At 41.1% G+C, this 20,737-nt stretch overlaps 2 protein-coding genes across 3 annotated transcripts in view; one reads left to right on the top strand and one right to left on the bottom strand.

Moving 5' to 3' along the window:
* The window catches only part of Zdhhc6 (zinc finger, DHHC-type containing 6), a 24,574-nt gene extending 20,753 nt beyond the window's left edge, over positions 1 to 3,821 (top strand). For both annotated transcript variants that reach the window (XM_013017747.1, XM_013017748.1), the window contains exons 9-11: positions 758 to 903; positions 991 to 1,037; positions 2,970 to 3,821. In XM_013017747.1, coding sequence (XP_012873201.1) covers positions 758 to 903; positions 991 to 1,037; positions 2,970 to 3,073 — 297 coding nt within the window. In that variant the 3' untranslated portion in view covers positions 3,074 to 3,821. The remainder of the gene's footprint in view (positions 1 to 757; positions 904 to 990; positions 1,038 to 2,969) is intronic.
* A 1,079-nt stretch (positions 3,822 to 4,900) lies between these two features.
* Positions 4,901 to 20,737, bottom strand: part of Acsl5 (acyl-CoA synthetase long-chain family member 5) — a 48,694-nt gene continuing 32,857 nt past the window's right edge. Inside the window, exons 7-18 of the mRNA XM_013017606.1 lie at positions 20,289 to 20,308; positions 19,107 to 19,241; positions 17,223 to 17,357; positions 16,338 to 16,433; positions 14,163 to 14,235; positions 13,554 to 13,642; positions 13,152 to 13,268; positions 9,279 to 9,422; positions 8,309 to 8,410; positions 7,647 to 7,718; positions 7,129 to 7,275; positions 4,901 to 5,129 (exon numbers count right to left, since the gene is read on the bottom strand). Coding sequence (XP_012873060.1) covers positions 7,135 to 7,275; positions 7,647 to 7,718; positions 8,309 to 8,410; positions 9,279 to 9,422; positions 13,152 to 13,268; positions 13,554 to 13,642; positions 14,163 to 14,235; positions 16,338 to 16,433; positions 17,223 to 17,357; positions 19,107 to 19,241; positions 20,289 to 20,308 — 1,124 coding nt within the window. The 3' untranslated portion in view covers positions 4,901 to 5,129; positions 7,129 to 7,134. The remainder of the gene's footprint in view (positions 5,130 to 7,128; positions 7,276 to 7,646; positions 7,719 to 8,308; positions 8,411 to 9,278; positions 9,423 to 13,151; positions 13,269 to 13,553; positions 13,643 to 14,162; positions 14,236 to 16,337; positions 16,434 to 17,222; positions 17,358 to 19,106; positions 19,242 to 20,288; positions 20,309 to 20,737) is intronic.

Below are 20,737 nucleotides of genomic sequence, written 5' to 3'. Positions count from 1 at the left end.
TAGCTAAGATATGGAACCAACCCAGATGCCCCTCAGTAGATGAATGGATCAAGAAAATGTGGTATATATACACAATGGAATTCCATGCCTCCATCAGAAAGAATGACATTGCCCCATATGTTAGGAAATGGAAAGACTTGGAAAAATTTATATTAAGTGAAGTAAGCCAGGCCCAAAGAAACTTAGGTCCCATGGTTTCCCTTATTTGCAATAACTAGTGTATGTCTGAGTCAGACATATAAGAAAAGGTCAGATAAGTTGATGTTAGGTGAAATGAACCCCAAGATAAGTATTCAAATGTTTTTCTTTCATGAGATTGTTTCTAACATATTTATAAGATGATCTCTTTGTTGCTTTATATGTCGCTCCCCCATGGTATAACCCCTGCTTTCACTGTATTTGATGTTGGTATAATTTTTGGAGGGGCAGGGAAGAAACATTGTTTGAATAGGGATACAGATGGACGCATTGCAACAATGAGATGTACAAGACATTATGTGGAATAACGAACTTTACAACTTTGTCGGGGGGGGCGGCGGGGGGGAGGTGAGGGAGGAGTGGGGGGGGAGATTGGAAGGGATGGGAAAGGGAAACAAAGGAGGAAGCTACAATGCTTGATAAGAAATGTACTCATTATATTGCCCATGTAATTGTAACCCCTCTGTATGGTATTTTCACAATAAAAAAAAATTCTTAGTTCCAATAACTCAAATACCATGGCAGATACTCACCTTGTTCTTCTCACCATTGTCGACAGATTCGCTATAAGGTAATAGAAAATTACAGTGGTGCCTACTGTCCTTTGAATAGAGGAATAAAAACTTTCTTCACAAGCCCTTGCACTGAAGAGCCTCGAATTCAGCTGCAGAAAGGAGAGTTCATTTTAGCCACAAGAGGGTTACGGTGAGTTACAGAAAGATCTGTGTGTTTCTTTAATGAAAACCAACATCTATCCAAATGCAAATTAAATGTAATATTTTATTATTTTAGATACTGGCTGTATGGAGACAAAATTCTTGATGATCCCTTTACAGAAGGTATGGACACTGAAAGGTATGCTGGAAAAATATAACTCCCAGCAATCATTCCAAGTTTTATATGGAAAAATTTAACATGCAAAAATTTAACATGCAAATAATCCTGGTATGTCCGAGAACTGCAGAGGGCACGTGGTCAAGCAGCAAAAAGAAGCTCCTCAGCATTTCCCTATAGTAAGTCCAGTGACAGCTAACACGTCAGCTCTTATCTGTCTGACATCCAAGTGGTGAAGGGACCAAAGCACAGAGAGGCTGAGTAACTTGCCCAAAGACACACAGTAACCATCAGGTATAGAGAGTATTCTAATTTCATATTCCACATTGTGAGCCCTAAACTCTTGTGTTGTATGTTCCTCTTAGAATGAGAATTCCTGGTGTTATTTTTAAAACTAGTAGATTGAAACTTATGAAGAAGAATTGCTCCTTTCTTTTTAAAGGAAAAATTAGCCCTGGCCTGGATTTATTTTATTTTTATACTTTATTTTACTTTTTGGGGGGCAGCATATGGGTTTGAACTCAAAATAACTAGCTTTTTGCTGGAGATAAAATCTGGTGGAGTTTTCTGCGCAGGCTCACTCTGAACCACAGTCTACCATATCTTGGTCCTTTGAATAGCTTGGATTACAGGCCATTGGCATTCAGAAACTCAAGATCATCTTTATAAAACACTAGTGGTTACTTATAAATTGATCCTACGCCGGCTTAGGCAACTTTGGTATAGATATTTATGTGCCATGTGTGATGGTTTGTGACTTTGCCAGAACTTGGAGGCTGGACAGAAGGCTCGGGAATGTGAGGCCATGCTGTGCCAGGCAGCTAAGACCCTGTTCAAAAAGAAGGCTGGGCTGGCCTGGCGCCCATAGCTCACACCTGTAATCTCAGAAGGCTGAGATCTGATGATCTCAGTTCAAAGCCTGGCCACACAGGAACTGTTATCTCCAGTGGTGCAGCTCAAGTGGTAGAGCACTAGCCTTGAGCTGAAGAGCTCAGGAATGGGGACCAGGCCTAGAGTTCAAGACCCATTACCAACCAAAAAAACAAGCTGGGCTCCAGTGACATGCTTGTAATCCTAGCTACCTAAAAGGCTGAGATCTGAGGATATCAGGTTGAAGCTAACAGAGGCAGGAAAGTCTGTGAGATTCTTATCTCCAGTTAACTGCCAACTAAAAAAACAAGCCAGAGTGGAGCAGTGACTCAAGGGGTAGAATGCCACCCTTGAGGAAAAAAGGCTATGGGACCGCATTCAGGCTCTAGAGTTCAAGACCCACCACTGGCACACAAAAATGAAAGGCAGACAGGGCGGGGCGGGGGGGTGAGGGGGGCAGAGAAGGAAGGAAGGAAGGACGGATAGAGGAGGAGAAAGAAGGAGATAGAGAAAAAGAACAGTCTTTTTTTTTTTTTGGTCCGGTCCTAGGGCTTGAACTCTGGGCCTGGGCACTGTCCCCCAGCTCTTCAGCTCAAGGCTAGTGCTCTACCACTTGAGCCACAGCACCACTTCCGGCTTTTTTCTTTTTGCTTATGTGGTGCTGAGGAATCGAACGCAGGGCCTCAAGCATGCAAGGCAAGCGCTCTACCACTGAGCCTCCTTCCCAGCCCCCAAAAGAACAGTCTTAAGGAGGAAGCAAGCACAGAGGATTTAGAGAGCTGGTTCCCAGAATGATGAGCTGGAGGCATGCCAAATCACCTTTTCTGATCATCTACTAAAGTCCTCAACTTGTCAGCGCCGGCTCAAATGCATTAGCTCCTTTGCCAGACAGTGCCAAGTGGGGAGTGTCCACCCATTATTCAGTTTGTGAGAAGTCAAGCTGTGCTCATGAGATACTCAAGGAATGATGGGAAGTCTAACTAAAATCTTACTCATTTCAAGCCACAGGACTTGTCCCCAAAGTAGTACATCCATCCATTTTACCTCCATCTCACTTTGTCCCTCAGGTGTTTCAAGAATAAGAGGCTGGTTTCCCAGAAACTGTGTGGAAAAGTGTCCCTGCGATGCTGAAACAGAGCCAGCCCCAGAAGGCGAGAAGAAAACCAGATAGCCACTGCCAGAGTGAAATTAGTCTTTTTAAGTCCACTTCATTACTTGAAAATTGTACCTATTACTAAAGAATTATGCAATGAACCTACTCCGGTTAAGGTGTTCTTTTCCTCAAAGGTGCCCTAGTGCCATAATTTCATATTTTTATTACCATTTGGAAATGGAGAAGCCATTCGGTATATGCCTTTGAATCCCTGCCCCTCTTTACCACCTTTTTCTCCCCCCCCCCAAAAAAAAACAATAATTGCCTGGCACCAATGGCTCACTCCTGTAATCCTAGCTACTCCAGAGGCTGAGATCTTAGGATCATGGTTCAAAGCCAGCCTGAGCATAAAGGTCCATGATATTCATATCTCCAGTGAAGCACCAAAAAGCCAGAGTGGAACTGTGGCTCAAGTGGTAGAATGCTATCTTTGAGCAAAAAAAAAAAAAAGCTTAGGGACAGTTTCCAGGCCCTGAGTTTAAACCCCAGGACTGGCACCAAAAACATTTCTTTATCCAGGCAAATGACTTGCATTTTCTTTAGGGTTTTGCTCATTGCACTGCACACCCTGTACCTCACCTGCAGATCAAGTCCCCAAGTCCCCCCTTGGCAGGAGCATCTGCCTGTGATAATGTCTGTCTGTCAGTTATTATTTCTTACATAATACTGTAGAACCTATTGTAAGATTCATAGAAGCTCAGATTTTGTTACCTGTCTTTTAATAATGCAGATTTTTGTCAAATCAAATAAAGATCAATGAATGTTCTATATATAGTTTTTGTTTGTTTGTTTTTACCTAGTGTCTGTTTTACTAACTGGAAGGGTTTGTCTTTATGGAGAAAACTGCCCTGCTACCTGTGAACAATCAGCATGCGAATCTTGAGCCAAATTAGGATAGATTTGCCTCGACATAAAAACCCAGTCAATGGCATATTGAGATCACAGTGTTCTGTGAGAGTCAGAACACTTGACTATGTCTACTGCCAAAACGAGCAAGCTGATCAGCTTGGATGCTTCCATTTGGGCTTCACAGGAAAAGGACTTGTTGCCTAGACTTGGTCTAGTACTGGTCTAGTACTTATTCTTTGTCAGGAAACATGAGGCTTTGGGGCCCAGCTTGTAATAGGTCAAAGTAAGGGGAGAGCACTGGGATTTAGCAATGAGTGAAATACTACTGTCCCATTACCTTGGGAGTGGAGAGGAGGACAAATGAAATGTGTCGGGTGTTAAGGGTGAATAAGGCACAAGTGGAATGCCCTGAAAGTGCCAATTTTAGTTAGAAGGAACAGCAAGGATGCAAGCTAGAATGTACCTGGCATGTTTGAAAAACAGGAATTCAGTAAAAATTAACTGGAGGATATATAGGGGAAGTCAGAGATGTGGTGATCTAGAGCAGGGAGACTGCAAATCAGTTCCTGCCTTTCCTTTCCTTTGTACTCAAGAATAGCCTTGCCTTGGCCACCTGTGAAGCTGTCCATGAACATTCTCAATTCTGGGGGCCAGAGAGAAGCCCTAGGAGACATCAGAATCCAGCAGGTGGCAATGGGGAAAGAACATGAACTAATGCTCAGAGATTGGGCTCAGCTGTTCCTTGATTTACTTGATGTCAGATGAGAAGGCCTGGTCTTCTCCATTTACAGGGTCGACAAACTCGATTGCACGCTAAAAAATCTCTTCACCTCAGGCTGTTTAACTCAAGATTCCAAGTACTGTCTTTTTATTTTTTCTTTTAGGTAAATCTGGAGTAGCCAAGTTATAGAACCAATAATTAACATTGATGTTTAAGTGATCCTTATTTAAGATGGATTTCTCATTATGACCCATAAAATGAAAAACACTACAACATATATCTGCAATAGTTTATTTTAAAACTTTACATTTACAAGTAGAGGCACCAGGTATAAGGGGTATGGTAGTTCAGGGGGAAATATCATCAGTAGGTTCCTTCACAGAAGATAAGCCTGTTATGCACCCAGTGCAGGAGAGTTTTATTCAGTGCTTGCTTCATTTACTGGAAATTTTCACTGGACATAAGTCTCAACTCCTCCTTTCACGGTTCCAGTTCAGCAGCAAACTGCATTAGTTAGAAGATTAGATTAATCAGAAGATAGATACCCCTATAGACAACACTGTGAGAACATTTTTTAAACATATGCACCCAGTTTTAATACCCCCAAAGCAGAAATCTTAAGAATTTATGCTGTCAAAAAGAAGAATCTAGGAAATGTTTAGAATGATCAAATAGTTCCCTTCTGTGCAGATTTTAGTGTATCGAGAAGTCTGAAGAAGAGATTTATCTCACAGATAATAATTGGTATGAGCAGTCAGTTAAAACTCAAAAGTTGTGATGGCTTTGTGAAGAAATTAGAAAATAGATTCTAAACAGCTTTTCAGAACTTAAAAGACTTCGCTGAGCTCTTCAGCTCAAGGCTAGTGCTCTACCACTTAAGCCACAGTGCCACTTCCTTAAAGATTTCTTTAAATTTTATTGTAAAGGTGATATACAGTGAGTGGGTACAGTTACATAAGGTAATGAATACATTTCTTTCTTTGTGTGTGTGTGTGTGTGTGTATGTGTAAGGAGTTATGAGAAGTTAGTTTCTAACAACTAGGATTTAAGAGTTTCAATCATTACAGATGAATGAGGTTAGATACCCCAATGAACAAGACAGGTGCCAAACTCAAATTTTGGATCCCAGCTTGCTTATCCCAACCATCTACCAATGATATCCGTTTTGTTGTTGTTGTTGTTGTTGTTGTTTTGTTGGTCATGGGCCTGAACTCTTGGCTTGGGTGCTGTCCCTCAGCTCTTCTGCTCAAAGTGAGCGCTCTAACACTTGAGCCACAGTGCACTTCTGGCTTTTTCTGCTGAGGATTTGAACCCAGAGCCTCATGAATGTAAGGCAAGCACTACCACTAAGCCACCTTCCTAACCCAATGAGTACATTTCTTTTTGGACATTTTCTCCCTCTTACCCACCCCGATCCCCCAAGTTGTATAGTTCATTTCCAACATAGTGTTTAGTGAGTATCACTGTTGCATTAGTTCACCCTTTGTCCCACTGTGTGATTCCCCTTCCCCAATTCAGATAAACTTACATACAAGACAAGGTTACAGAAATCAAAAAACAGCATCAACCGAGAGAATAAACCAAAGGAGAAAAAAAGAAAAAAAAGAAATAACTGCAAACAGTACAATTAAAAAAACTTTTGTTCCCATTTCTTGGAGTTCATTTCGATAGACATAATTTTATATGGTCATATACATAGCTATTGAGCCATTGTGATCCTCTCCTAAGAATGTCCTCCTTTGTTCTCAGTGTGTGAATGCTTAGGGTGCTGTTTAATTGATCATATCCAAGTGTAATTATTTGTCTTCTACTATCCATTGGATTTGCTTGTAGATTTATAGACATACTCTAGTTATTACAAATAAGGGAAAACATGTAGTCTAGGTTTCTTTGGGTCTGTCTTACTTCATTTAATATATTTTTCTCCTTAGCCCACAAAAATCAATTGCTTTCTTGTATGCTACAATGAGAAAAGCAAGGCTGAAATCAGGAAAACATCTCCTTTTGTAATACCTCAAAAAAAAACTAGGAATTAAAGATGTAAAGGACCTCTACGATATAACTTTTAAAACCTGAAAAAGGAAATTAAGGATTTCTTACTGTGAATGTTAGTGAGCCTATATTAAGTCTTGGTTTATATATTTGCTATAAAGCAAGAAAAAGCCTCACAAGGGATCCCTAGGATATTTGATCTTGTGATCTCTGATTTAAAATGGCACTGAAGTTGGAACGCTTGCAGAAGAGTCAAAACACAAAGTGGGACCATGAAAAAAGTAAACACAGAGCTAAATTAGCCACGACTAAGATGAGAAAAGCAAGACTTCTATCCAGGCTAAATTTCCTGCTTATAAATCTCTGATGATATTTTTTTTCAGATGGTAGTTTGATCATGCAGTAAGTAAAACAACAGAGAGGAAGAAACACAACACAAATGAAAGAATAGTTTTTAATCTATATGCTCACACAGCAGCACAGACCAGGCAGCCAGTTCAGCCATAAATACCTTAACCTACTCCTGGATACTCTCATACAGGCTGTTGATTTGGGTCCGGAAGAATTTGCAGAGCTCTACTCGTTTTGCTTTTAGTGTTGGTGTCAAGAGCCCATTTTCAATGGAAAATGGCTCTGGATGAATAAAGATGCTCTTGACCTAGAAGATGAAGTGAACACACATATGGTTTATTAGTGCTGCATACTCTTCTACACAGCCCTCAGAGTGCTCGACGAAGGACTTGAAAGCATGTTTCATCTTATAAAAGCGTTTAATGAAGTAGACAGGTACAGAGCTAGTAACCCGTGGCCATTCTTAACACGTTTGTGATTAGAGAAAGAAATGAGGAGGGAGAATGGAAAAGGGACACTACAGGTTAATTACCAAAGGACGTGGTCATTGCCAGTTAAAGGCATAAATTCTCAAATCAATTCTTTGGAAATTGTATGTTTACACCCATGGTAAGTTGGAACTTTAAATAAAACTTTGAGGGTGACTCAAGAGACTTGAGTAAAATCAGTGGAACATACCTGTTCGAAGGACTTTAGACCACCTTCTTTCCCAACTTTCTGCAAGTCTTGTAAAATGGCTCCCTGGATAGTCTAGGGATACAGAACATTGCTTAAAGCATGACTGAAAATGAACAGCTAAGTGTGAACCCACTCCAAATGCCTGTAACAATGGGTTAGGATAAAAGCAGTATATAAAAGTATCTACAAAGCATTAATAGTGACTTTTCTCTAGATGATTTTACTTATTGACATATGTGTTTATTATTTTGAGGGTTTTTTTTGTCGTGGGCTTAAACTCAGAGCCTTGGCTCTATCCCTGAGCTCTTTAGCTCTAGTCTAGTTCTTTGCCACTTGAGCCACAGCACCACTTCAGGTTTTCTGGTGGTTTATTGGAGATAAGAGTCTCACAGACTTCCACGATCCTCTCTTAGCCTTCTGAGTAGCTAGGATTACAGACATGAGCCACTGGCTCAGTTTTGTGTTTTAAATGACCCATTCTATCCTAGGATCTAATAAAATTATTAAGTCTATTGGGACTGTAGCTACATTTCACAGAAATAGGAAGAGATCATTTCTTCAGATAAGAGGCCCTGGGTACCCAGGGATGCCCCAACTGGTAGTGCCTCCTCTTTGCCACATGGACCATGAGTGCACACTGAGTTTTCCTAAGTAATACTTACTTCATTTTCACACAAGACTTCAAATGATCCCTTAATCCCGAGTTTGGCAGCAAATGAGGGGAGTACTTCGGAGTCAGGAACTACCACTCCTACCAAGGATGACTAAAAAGAAACAGATGCAAGGTCATGAGAGGCCTAGCATACGGGCACTCCTCTGCCCCCAGAGGGTAAAGAGAAGGACTAGCTCATGGTGATTAAAAAATAAATGAAAAGACCTCCCAACTTCAAATCTATACAAGGGTCCTGCTTTCCTTTCATTCTCACTGATAGATTACTCCATTCAACATCTCATAACAGAAATGTTCTGGCCAAAGTTGACTTTTCAGAAAGAGGTGGTAGCCACTAAAATTTAGAAGAAATTCTGGCCTGTTCATGCCCACAGTTTTCCTTACGCCCTTCCTCCAAAGAGCCGAATTTAAGTGTGGGGTGTGTGTGTGTGTGTGTGTGTTTATATATATATATATATATATATATATGAGATACCCTGTCATGCCAGAGAAACTTCAACCAGAACAGACAGTAAGCATAATGTGGGAAACACTATTTTTCCAAATCATCTTTAGTAATTCTACTGACTTGTTTACAAAATCCATCATAGTGGGAAAAAAAAGTTTTTTTGTTGTTTTTTATCTGTTTTGTGCCAGGCCTGAGGCTTGAACTCAGGGTTTGGATGATTTCCCACTTGAACCATAGTACCACTTCCTGCTTTTTGGTGTTCAATTAAAGAGTCTTATAGATGTTCCTGCCTGAGCTTGTTTCAGAACCATGATCCTCGATCTCAGCCTGAGTGCCCAACTTTAAGAAGGTTTTGTTTGTAATCAACGTTGCCTTATTTATGATATGGAACATAGCTTCATTTCTTTAGTTCTATAAGCTAGAACTCTGGATATACCTAGATAAATTTCTGGCCGCTACACAGAACCACAGTGACCTGCACCTAATGGTGGCTCTTATTAAAATAGCTTATTACCCGTAAGCTGTCCCCATGTACAAAAACTTGTAGCACCAGTCTACTCCTGATGTAGATATTTTCTATCTTCTCGGGAGCAATGTATTCTCCTTGTGCCAACTTGAAAATGTTCTTTTTTCGGTCAATGATCTTCAGAGTTCCATTCTGCAGAATGTAGAAAAAACATTAGTTTTTTGTTTTAGGTTTTGTTTTTAGCATTAAGAGCTGTGTTAATAGAGAAAATGGAGAAGCCACACTTTTATCCTTTTTTTGGAGGGGGGCGGCGGGCGGTCAGTTGTATGGCCTGAACTCTGGGCCTGGGCACTGTCCCTCAGCTCTTCAGCTTAAGGCTAGCACTCTACCACTTGAGCCACAGAATCATTTCCAGCTTTTTCTGCTTATGTGGTGCCGAGGAATCAAACCCAGGGCCTTATGTATGCAAGGCAAGCACTCTACCACTGACCCACCTTCCCAGAGCCTCAGAGAAAGTCTTCAGGATCAGCTTGTGTTATATGGATAGTTCCTTCCTCCAATGAAGAAATTTTCCAGGCTGAGTGCAATGGCACACTAAAGAAAAAGTAAGCAAGCCCCCATCTCAACCAGCAAGCTAGCCATGGTGGTACATGCTGGTCCCCTGCTACATAGAAGACAATGTAGGAAGATTACAATCTAAGGACAGCCTGGAAAAAACACAAGACTGTGTATCAAAAATTACTGAGGCAGAAACAGGCTGGGAGTGTAGCTCAAGTGGTACAGCACTTACCTAGCAAGTACAAGTCTACAAAGTCAAGCCCCAGAACTGTCAATTAAGAAAAGAGAATACTCACCTCTCAGTTTCCAATTACTCTAGCTCCAGAATTCTCAGGAATAGAAAGGGGGTTATCTTTAATTAAGACTTGAATTAGTTAGCTCTGCTTCATGTGTATTTCCTGTTAGAGCCATCTCTCATGTACTAATCAGGCAGTCAGTAGTTGGGTTAGTTAGACCGTAAGCAGAGCTGGGGAGGGAAGGCCCTCTGCCCAGCTAACCACCAGAGGTCTCTGCAGCTTTATTTCTTTGAGCTTAGTTTCTTTAAGGAGCTTATGTTCTTAGGGACTTGAATTGCAGAACTGGGACAAGTGCAAATACAATCCACATAATCATACTCTAAGTGAGATCACAGTCTGAACCAACCCTGGAACCATTGATTCAGCTTACTCATCAATTTAGCATGGCATGATGAAAATGGTTAATAAGGAATGGCCTTTTATAACCTAGGAGAGGAGACATATCTGTTTTGTCTACATTTAGGCTGACTCAAATGCAGCACTCTTCTTAAACAGCGACATGCTAGCACATACTATGAGACACATCTCTAGGAATTATATCATTAGGACTGTGTTCTTAGAGGCCTCGTTATCAATCATTCTTTGAATTATAGTTAAATCTTGAATGCTGAGCAATAAAGGAATTTTTGGATCTAGTTACATTCCCTACGCTCCTCTAGCTCCTCAGCACATATCAGACCAAGAGAACTCTGGAGAAAGATACCCCTTTGGAAAAAAAAATCCCCTATGAGGCTTTGAAGGTTCCAAACTATTGTGGTGTAATTCCCTATCTTAGGAAAACAGATGGGATGGACAGCAGCTACTGTTACTATTAGAAAGTGAAGCTACACAAAGGCCTCACATCTGGTGCCACACACTTGTAATCCCAGCATTTGGGTGTCCAGAGGCAGGAGTACTGCGAGTTCCAGACTGAAAAATCAGCATGGGCTATCCAACGAGACCTCATCTCCAAAAAGAAAAAAACAGTCTCTTTGTTTTTCTTAGCAAGAGGCTGCAAAGGTCACTGAGAAACAACCAGTAGCCTCTGCAAATGCCTGGTTTGGAAATCCTACTTTTCAGGTTATGGTATGCCTTATGAATTAAACGGGAAAAGACACCTCCCTTTGAAACTCTCAAAAAAGAGAAGTTGTGGATGCATGGAGTTATCAAACCACAATTTCGATCTCAAGAAAAGTGAAAAGAAATGGAGCACTAGTTGCAGCTCACACCTGTAATCTTAGCTATTTGGAGATGGAAATCAGAAGGATCATGATAGGAAATTATCAAGAAGTTTAGGTGGGTATGGTGACATGTGCTTTTCATCCCAGCTATACAGGAGGCTAAGCCCTGGAAGATCACAGCTTCACGGTAACCCTGGTTAAAAATTTAAAAAGTTCCCAATCTGGGTATTCGTGAGTCATGCTTGCAATCCTAACTACTCAGGAGGCTGAGATCTGAGGATCATAGTTTCCAGCCTGGGCAGGAGTCTCTTACCTCTAATAAACCACCAAAAAGCCAGAAGTAGAGCTGTGGCTCAAGTGGTAAAGTGGTAGGTTGAGTGCAAAAGCTCAGGGACAGTGCTCAGACCTTGAGTTCAAGCCACAGGACCAGCACACACCACAACACACACACACACACACACACACACACACGAGTTCCCAAGGCTGGGAATGTGGCTTGCTGGTAGAGTGGTTGCCTAGCATGCATGATGCCCTGGGTTCGATTCCTCAGTACCACAGAAAAAGCTGAAAGTGGCACACTGTGGCTCAAATGGTAGAGTGCTAGCCTTGAGCAAAAGAAGCTCAGGGATAGTGCTTAGGCCCTGGGGTTCAAGGCCCAGGACTGACAAATAAAAAAGTTCCCAAGATCCCATCTCAACAAAAAAGTCTGGGTGTGGTAGCATGTGCCTAGCATAGGAAGTATAAATAGGATAGCAGTCTAGGTCAGCCCATACAAAAAGCAGGAGCCTATTTCAAAAATAAGCAGAGAAAAATGGGCTTGGAGGTATGGTTCAAGTGGTAGAGGGCCTTCCAAGCAAGTATGAAGACTTGTATTCAAACACCAGTACTGTGAAAAGAAAAAAAAATCAAAGGAAAAAGGAAAGGACAGAATATACAGTCCTGTTACTACCCTTTTTCTAGAGATACCACATAATTTTCTCTTGGCTATTAGCAAATTCTTTCCATTACATGGGAGCCATAAAAATTCTGACATCTAGAACTATCTGACCTATTAAAGAATCCTCCCTTCAGATTGTGTTTGGAAGCAATGCTGGTACCATGGGCTAATGCAGACATTGTATTTGATAAGAAATGAAGAAAAGCTTCTATTTAGTCTTTGTCTCCCACGTGTGGTCCAACAGTAAATACACTGTGGCTAAGAGGAAGAAAGACACTAACTTTGGCAACTCTTGGTCACATATTAGCCTACTTTCACATTGTTGGCCTCTGGAAGTGCTGAACTAGAGTATGAACCTCCCAGCTCCCAGCCTGGGCTTTACCACTTGCTACTTCTTTCTCTTTATGGTTAAGAGAAGATACAGACCTATTCTCCTCCATCTTTTTCAGCTGATTAACCCACTGGCAAATCTACCCCACTAGCCATAGGCAGATTTAGTCTCTCCAGCCCAGTAGTGTTGGCCCAGGAGCCTCCTCTCCCATAGCTTAGCATGCTCTTTTCCTAGGCAACTCTAGGCCCATTTAGTAAAAGCAGTAAATAATCAGCCTCCACCCACCCCTCTTTACCTTGAGATGACACATCTTTGGCATCAAGAACCCCTTAGAGTGACCTTCAGGTCTGGGCAGCTGCAACTTGGGTAGCAGCCATAAATCCTAGCCCATCACATGAGGAAGCCCCTGGTCCACACAATCCACACCAGGGTCTCCACCCCCTAGCCTCACAGGTTACATAGGTCACCGCAGATAGCCGGCACTACTTCTCTCTTGTGAGAAGGGGTCTTGCAAGTCCCTTTGCTGATAATAAACTTTTCTCTGTTCTTTGTGCCTGGATGTCTGCGTGGTTTTCTGGCAAAGTCTAGTAGAGTCGAACAAGTAGCATAGACTACTGGAAATTATAAGGAAATACTCACTGGAAGCCAGCGACCAATGTCTCCAGTGTGAAGCCAGCCATCCTTGTCCAGAGCTTCCTGTGTTTTCTCAGGGTCTTTTAGGTATCCTTGGAAGACATTGGTGCCCTTGATGCAGACCTGTACACCAGACAGTACAAGGTGGTGACAAGGGCAAGGGTGCTACTTCCAAACCGTGGACACCTTACAACACACGCCCTCCCGCTTAGGTCACCTGATGGGTCCTGCTACAGCACGAAGAGTGCTGTATTTTAGTCCCCACTACAGGAAAGGAAAATGAGACTCAGAACTATTTAGTTCCTTGTTAAAGATAACAAAAGAGTAAAAACCACACAAGCTCACAACTGTGAGCTCTACACCTCTTCACCTCCATGATGATCTGACTGCAGGCCATAGTTTACCCACCTCTCCTTCGTTGTTTACTGAAAAGTAATTCATGTCAGCCACATCTTCCAGCTTCACATAGTTACAAGACACAGGGACTCCAACATGACCTAAAATAGACCATGTATCAGCTCGGACACTCTGAAGTTCTAATAATAGTAGTTATTCTGGACAGATTTAGGAGATAGATAAAAAATAAGACTGAAACTCTTAAAAATAGGACTAAAGGGGCGGGGAAGGTGGCTCATTGGGAGAGCGCTTGCCTCACATGCATGAGGCCACAGGTTCGATTCCTCAGCACCACATAAGCAAAAATAAAAAAGCCGGAAGTGGTGCCATGTTTCAAGTGGTAGAGCGCTAGCCTTGAGCTGAAGAGCTGAGGGACAGCACCCAGGCCCAGAGTTCAGGCCCCATGACCGACAAAACAACAACAACAACGAAACCCAGATATCTTTGGTAGATGTTTGGGATAAGCAAGCTGAGATCCAAAATTTAAGTTTGGCACCTGTCTCATTCATTGGAGTATCTAACCTCATTTATCTGTAATGATTGAAACTTAAATCCTAGTTCAGTTAGAAACTAACTCCTCATAACTCCTTACACACACTGCCTGACAGATGGAGGTCTTACCTGTTGTCCAGTCCCCAGGTGATGTAATTGTACAGCCAGCAGTACATTCTGTTTGTCCATAAGCTTCAAATACCTGGGAAGACAAAGAAAGACTTTAGGACTAACTCAAGATCAACTTGAAACTGCCTGGCTTATGGCCAAGACATGAGGCAAATAGGGTCTCCAAGCATTGGAGAACAATTAGTTTCTTAAAATATTGAATTCATATCCCAGTTCCTAAGTCTTTAAAACTAAGTGCTCATTCAAAAACTAAGAGCTCTCAGAAATATGTTAAAGTGTTTGGATTTTTACCCAAATGAAAAGTATAGCATTTCAAGAAGGTAAGGAAAATGCAAATTATTCACAAAGTGATACACAATCCAGCGGCAATTGATTTGAACCTGCAGTACCTCTGAAAGAACTAAAGACATAGAGCAGCATTTTTTAAAAAAGTAAAATAGCTCTAGTTTTGATAAAGTACTGGAGTTGGCAAACTTTTTTGCATAGATTAATACAATAAATATTTGTCTGTCTCAACAAATTCACTCTGCCAATGTAGCTACTAAAGCAACCACAGATCATATATTACATGAATGGCTATGGCTGTGTTCCAAAGCCGTTTCATGTATAAAACAGATGGTGGGCCAGACTGGGTCTGCCCTGTAACTTGAAAACCCCTGATATGAAAGATAATATCGATTTTAGAGAGGCTGATGGCAGTTAAAGTTCCCACATTTAAGTTCCCCAAGTTCAAGCTAACTGATAGGCTACTACAGCGGTAGGTGTGGCCTGTCGTTAGCAGAGATAAAGAGAAAGACTTAAAGAAGACATTTCCAGGAGCAGGACTGGAGGAAGAGTTTGTCTCCTATTGTTCTTTGGAACTAAAGAAAGAAAATTTTTGAAGAAGAAAGAACAGAATGGCCAAGTGATGGTAGTTTGAAAACCCAGAGGAATTTTGCCAATGTCTCTGGTATCATTCAGAATCTTTACTCAGTTGGGGGTTTATAATTGGCAGTATGTATTTCTCAGAGAGTATAATCCTGTGCCTGTTTTCTACTTGTTCATGTCATGCAAAGATCAATGAGTAAACTAGTTATCCATTTGGGAGGGAGAAAAATTAGACAATATTTGTGTCCAGACCCCTAGATTTGTTGCAGGTGTAGTGGAGACATTAATATTTTTTAAAGGGTAAAACTATCAGATCACCAGAAAATATGGTAAAAACCAATGGTATGAAGTATTAGAGATTAGAAAGCCCTGTTTAGTTTTTGAAACCTTAGTTCAATTTAAAACCAATTTGAAGAGCACAGATAGAAAACATCAATCAATATAACCACACAAACGTTTGTATAAGTTACATACAAGGCAAGAAGGAAACCAAAGCAGAAAAGATGAGACCAGAAAAAATGCATAACTGAGATTGATCTTCTATTACTACATGAAGAACTCTTAGAAAGTAATATGGAAGATGACTAAATCATGCTTTAGTTCTGTTGTAAGGAAGTAATTCATGGAAGAAATATAGATATCAAGTTGGAAAGCTGTTTGGTATTGATAAAAGAAACAACACTGCAATAAGGTTTTGAATATAGAGGCAAATGACTAAGGTTTATAGAACTGACAAGGCATGTCACTAGGAAGAGCATGGGTAAAGGAGGCTTCCTGTATTGTTTCCAGGAGTGTATAGAAAAGACAAGATCTTTATGGAAGACTGTTTGATAATATACATTTACATGTAATATACGTATATGTATGTTCACATATATACACAGAAACACAAACATGCTCTTCGACACTACTTCAATGGGCTTATTCTAAATTGATAACTGCAAAAATACCCAGGGGTGCAAAAGTGTCCTTATCATTTCATCAGTTACAATAGTGGGAAAATGGTGTCTATCAATAGTAGATGACTTGTCTACACTTGACAGACTGCTGTGAAGCCATCCGTCAAGAAGGATTGATGTTGATGGGAAACTATTCCATTAGTATTACGTTCCTATTTCAGCACACTGGTTGCATTTATTCTAAGATTTCTCTACACAGATACACTAAGAGGTGCTGCTAGGGTATTTCCTCTTGGTTTTGAGGTTTGGGTGACTTTCTCATTGGTGCATTTCAGGTTTGTTTTTTTCAGTTGTGCTTCCATTTTTATTCAGATCATCAATACTATATTTTGAAAAAGTAAATTCTTACCCAGCATCCTAAGGCTGCCCGGAGGAATGTGAGGACCTGAGTGGAGATGGGGGCGGCTCCAGTGATCATGATGCGAACATTCCCACCCAAGCTGTCCTGCGCAGTGAACACAAAAGACTGGCTGTGACTTTATCTCTGGGCTTCAGTTTCTGCCACCCTCAAGTGAGTATAATTGCTACCCAATGTGGTTATATACCAATTTAACCAGTTAATTTACAGATACTTTTAATAGTGCCCAGTGTTGTGGAAATGCACTTAAGGTGTTCAATTGCCATCACCATCTACAGCTGGGATCATAACTTGCTCCAGGCTTTGTGCTTACTAGGCAAGTGTTTTATCACTTAAGTCATGACTGTAGCCCTCAGAACCCGTATTTGTTAAATACTTTATTTATATCGCTTATAATCACAGCAGATCATGTAATGATAGAATATGCTAGTATCTTCATCAAATATGCTTTATGCTTTTTGTATGTGTATGGCACAGGAGAGTAAACTGAAGCTCGAACTCAGGGCCTGGGTCCTATTCCTTAGCTTTTTTTACTCAAAGCTGACACTCTTCCACTTGAGCTATAGCTCTACTTCCAGCTTTTTGGTATTTAATTGGAGATAAGAGTCTCATGGACTTTTCAGTCCTGGCTGGCTTCAAACCATAATCCTCAGATGGTAGCCTCCTGAGTAGCTAGGATTATAGGCATGAGCCACCATGCTTTTTTAGCCAATTTGCTTTCATGATAAAGTTGTACAGGGGACTCTCAGAAAGCAAGTGGACACTCAGAGTTCAAGAGGACCTTCAGTTAGGATGATGCTCTAGCACTGGAAGAAGAGCGGAGTGTGAGTAGAGGGCAGCTCTAGCATCTGACTTTTCAGGACCCGACCAACTTACCTGGATCTTTGAAAAAATAAACTTGTCCCACAAACTGTCACGTCTGATGATACCGTTTTTGACATCACTGTATTTACTAGTAATTGCCAGGTTCAACATGAACTTACTCAAGGGTGTTTTGGCTTCATTTTGTACCTGTAAGATGATAGCACCTCTTAGCTAGAAACCTATAGAAGATACTTCTTAAGGTCATTAACTTAAAAAGGTGCTTATCAAGTCATTCATTGGTAAGCAAGAGATGGTGCCATCTGATTTCATAAGGGAACATCTCCAGATCATTAAGTGGGTTGTTGAATAACAATGAATACAGAGAACTAGGGTTACACTCAAAAAGTAATACACATGTGCACACGAAGCTCCAATCCTCCCATGTTTCTGGTCCTTGAAAACTAAATTAAGCAAAGAGTGGTGAAAAAAAAAACCAACCCATCAAGCTTTATAACAGTATGTAGCTCCACTTGGGATTTTTTTATGTAATATGAGAAAATAGAGCTAAGGAATCTGACTTCTCAAAAGGAAATTTTGCCTCTTTCCCCTTACTCTTAAGTTATTTTTATATCCACTATTATCACCTTTCTCTATAATAATAAAAGTCCTTTAGCCACATCACAAAAAACCCAACATACTTCCCTACTTAGATCATTTTCTTTCCTTTTGGCTTAACCAATTAACATCATTTCCCAGCTCACCTTATTTTCCTGGGCTTTCTTGACCCTGGTATGACTGCAACTCCACAATCTATTAATCATAGTCATGCCTAAGGACAGCTCAAAGGAACTCTTTCATTCCAAAAATTAAAGCATGAATTTCAAATTCTAGCCTTCAGATCTCATTATATGAGAAACAAAATCCACGAAAATCAAAATTCTTTCTAGTTCAAATTTTGAGAGTGCCTCTCTGGCCATCTTCTACATTTGTGCTTCTACTTCTGCACCTCCAGAAAACTAGGGCTGTCCATTTTCACCTTTAAGGCAAATTATCCTGTTAGCCGTAAGCATCCTCTCATGTCTGTAATACAAGATGAACATAGGATATCTTGTTGCCAGAAACCAAGGGCACTATCAAAGGCTATTGGGGTCATGTCAAAAGAACACATAAGCCACTTGATGGGAGCTCCCCACTTCTAAGTCAGGACAATCTGAATATCAAGTGTGATTAAAATGGGTTTAACACACAGGATGCAGAATCATGAGTTCATAACAATCCACACACACAATATGCACATATATACATTGAATTCTCACTGGACATATTTGAAGATTTTTGGGACACCAATTCATTTTTCTCAAGATTGACAAATGAAGGAATTGTACCTTTATGGTAGAATCTCAGCTAAGGAATAGTAGGGAAATGGCATCTCTAGAATCTATTTAAATCACCATTTGCAAACCCCAATGTTCGTGATCAATGACAGCTAAAACTACTAAGTCTTTTTTCCTTATTTGATAGAATTCTGGGAAAGTTCTTTAACTGCAGCCTCAATTTCCTCATCACTACAATGGTAAGAGTCAAGTATGTTTTGGGGAGGATTTGTTGGGAGAACATGTCTGAAATGTTTACCAGGGGGCCTGGTAACTCAGCAAGAAGGCTGATTACCTACATATAAATCAGAGGAACAACTTCCAAGTAAGTTCATCAGGGACTCATGAGGTCTCAAAGTTGAACTCTTCCTCAGCTCAGAAATCTAATCCAGAGCCAAGGGGGTTTTGTTTTACTATGGTTTTTCACAGAAGCAGTTGAAATGTGGCTTTATTCAGATGTTCATGGGGGCTGGAGGTAGAGCTAATTTCTTAGCAAAAATGGCATCCTTCAATGTCTTAGCACAAGTCTGTATCACAGATGGTCCCCTCCTCCAGGCAAGCCCACTAGAAGCCAAGTTGGTACCTTATCATAGACCCTGTTAAGGAGTCGAGGCACTGTGGGAAACACTGTGGGTTTGAGGGCTTTCATATCATCAGGTAGCAACCGGATATCTCCTTGAAAGAACCCAACTCTGGCTCCACAGGAATACACGACAGCCTGAAACAACATGGAACAGGGGGGTCGTCACCTGAGGAATCGCTGTAGAGGAGGCCTGAATTCTCAGTAGAACTGAGGAAATAAGATGGGGCCCATGACCCTATTTTCTGTACAGAGTCCTCCCATTTAGGTCCTCGGGAGCCCTCAAGAAAAGATAGAAACGCATTTTCCTCAAGGTGACACGACAGATAAGACAGATGAGATTGTGGGCCCACCTTCCAACCCCATCACGGCTGTGTGACAGTCCACTATTAAACAAACACTATTGACTATAAGGCAGTAAGAGCTGAGAGCTCCACATTAAAGAGGGGCAGTCTTCGAGTATGAAACTGTACAAATTTCAGAAATGGTTAAACATTTTTTTTTGCTGGTCATGGGCCTTGAACTTGGGGTTAGGGGATGTCCCTGAGCTTTTTTGCTCAAGATTAATACTCTACCACTTGAGCCTCACTCCACTTCCATGTTAAAACATTTTTACAAGTTTATTACAATCAATTTTTATTTATCATATAGCAACACTTTAGTCTAACCAACTAAACATTATACTCTGCTATCTATCTATCTATCTATCTAGTACCAGGGACTTGAACTCAGGGCCTGGGTTCTGTCCCTTAGAGTTTTTGCTCAAGGATAGCACTCTACCACTTGAGCTACAATTCCACTTCTGACTTTTTGCTGGTAATCGGAAATAGGAGTCTCACAGACTTTCCTGCCTAGGCTAGCTTCCAACATGGATCCTCAGGTCTCAGCCACCTGAATAGCTGGAGTACAGGTATGAGTCACCAGTGCCTGGCCCATTTTAGGTATTTGAGAGGAGTATAGAAGACTTTCCCACAATACTCTCTATGTTTTTGAAAGACCAGTGCTACATTTTGTTCTCAAGTCAACCTCAGAATCACTTAGCTGAAAACCTGGAATCCAGAAGGATAACACTCCTTGGGTACATACCATGTTGGTCAGACACCTAAAACCTTGGGGATGTTTAATCCCTTACCAGGACCAAATGTTCTTTCCTTGGCTCTCTGTAGGAGCTTCCTTTCCTCTTACTGCAAATTTTTTCAAATATTCTAACCAACAGAAAAGATAAAGAAAGATGCAATGTCTCTTTGAATCATCTCAGGACCAAGTGTGGATAGATGGCAAGCTCTTACTGAACTCATGAACATCCACTACCTTAGGATGCAAACTCAGCAGGGGAAGGCTCTGCAGTAAGTTGGGGGAGGGGGTGGGGGGGCTGCCAGGATGTGGATTCCCATGAGCCAACCTCCTGCCTATGCCTTGACATAGTAGAGAAAGGGCTAGAAAGGCTGTGTTGATGATTTCGGAATAAAAGAGGGACTATCAAGATAGAATCCCCCTGGGGGGGGGGAAGGGGGGAGGAGAAGGGTTGGGATTGGGGGGGAGGGGGGAGGCTGGGAAGGGATGTGAAGGGTAAACCAAAGGAGGAGGCTGCAATGCTTGGTAAGAAATGTATGCATTATCCTGCCCATGTAATT

Source organism: Dipodomys ordii, unplaced genomic scaffold (genome assembly GCF_000151885.1).
Source record: "Dipodomys ordii isolate 6190 unplaced genomic scaffold, Dord_2.0 Scaffold36, whole genome shotgun sequence".
In the NCBI taxonomy this organism is placed as follows: Eukaryota; Metazoa; Chordata; class Mammalia; order Rodentia; family Heteromyidae; genus Dipodomys; species Dipodomys ordii.
This window is presented reverse-complemented; position numbering and strand designations above follow the sequence as displayed.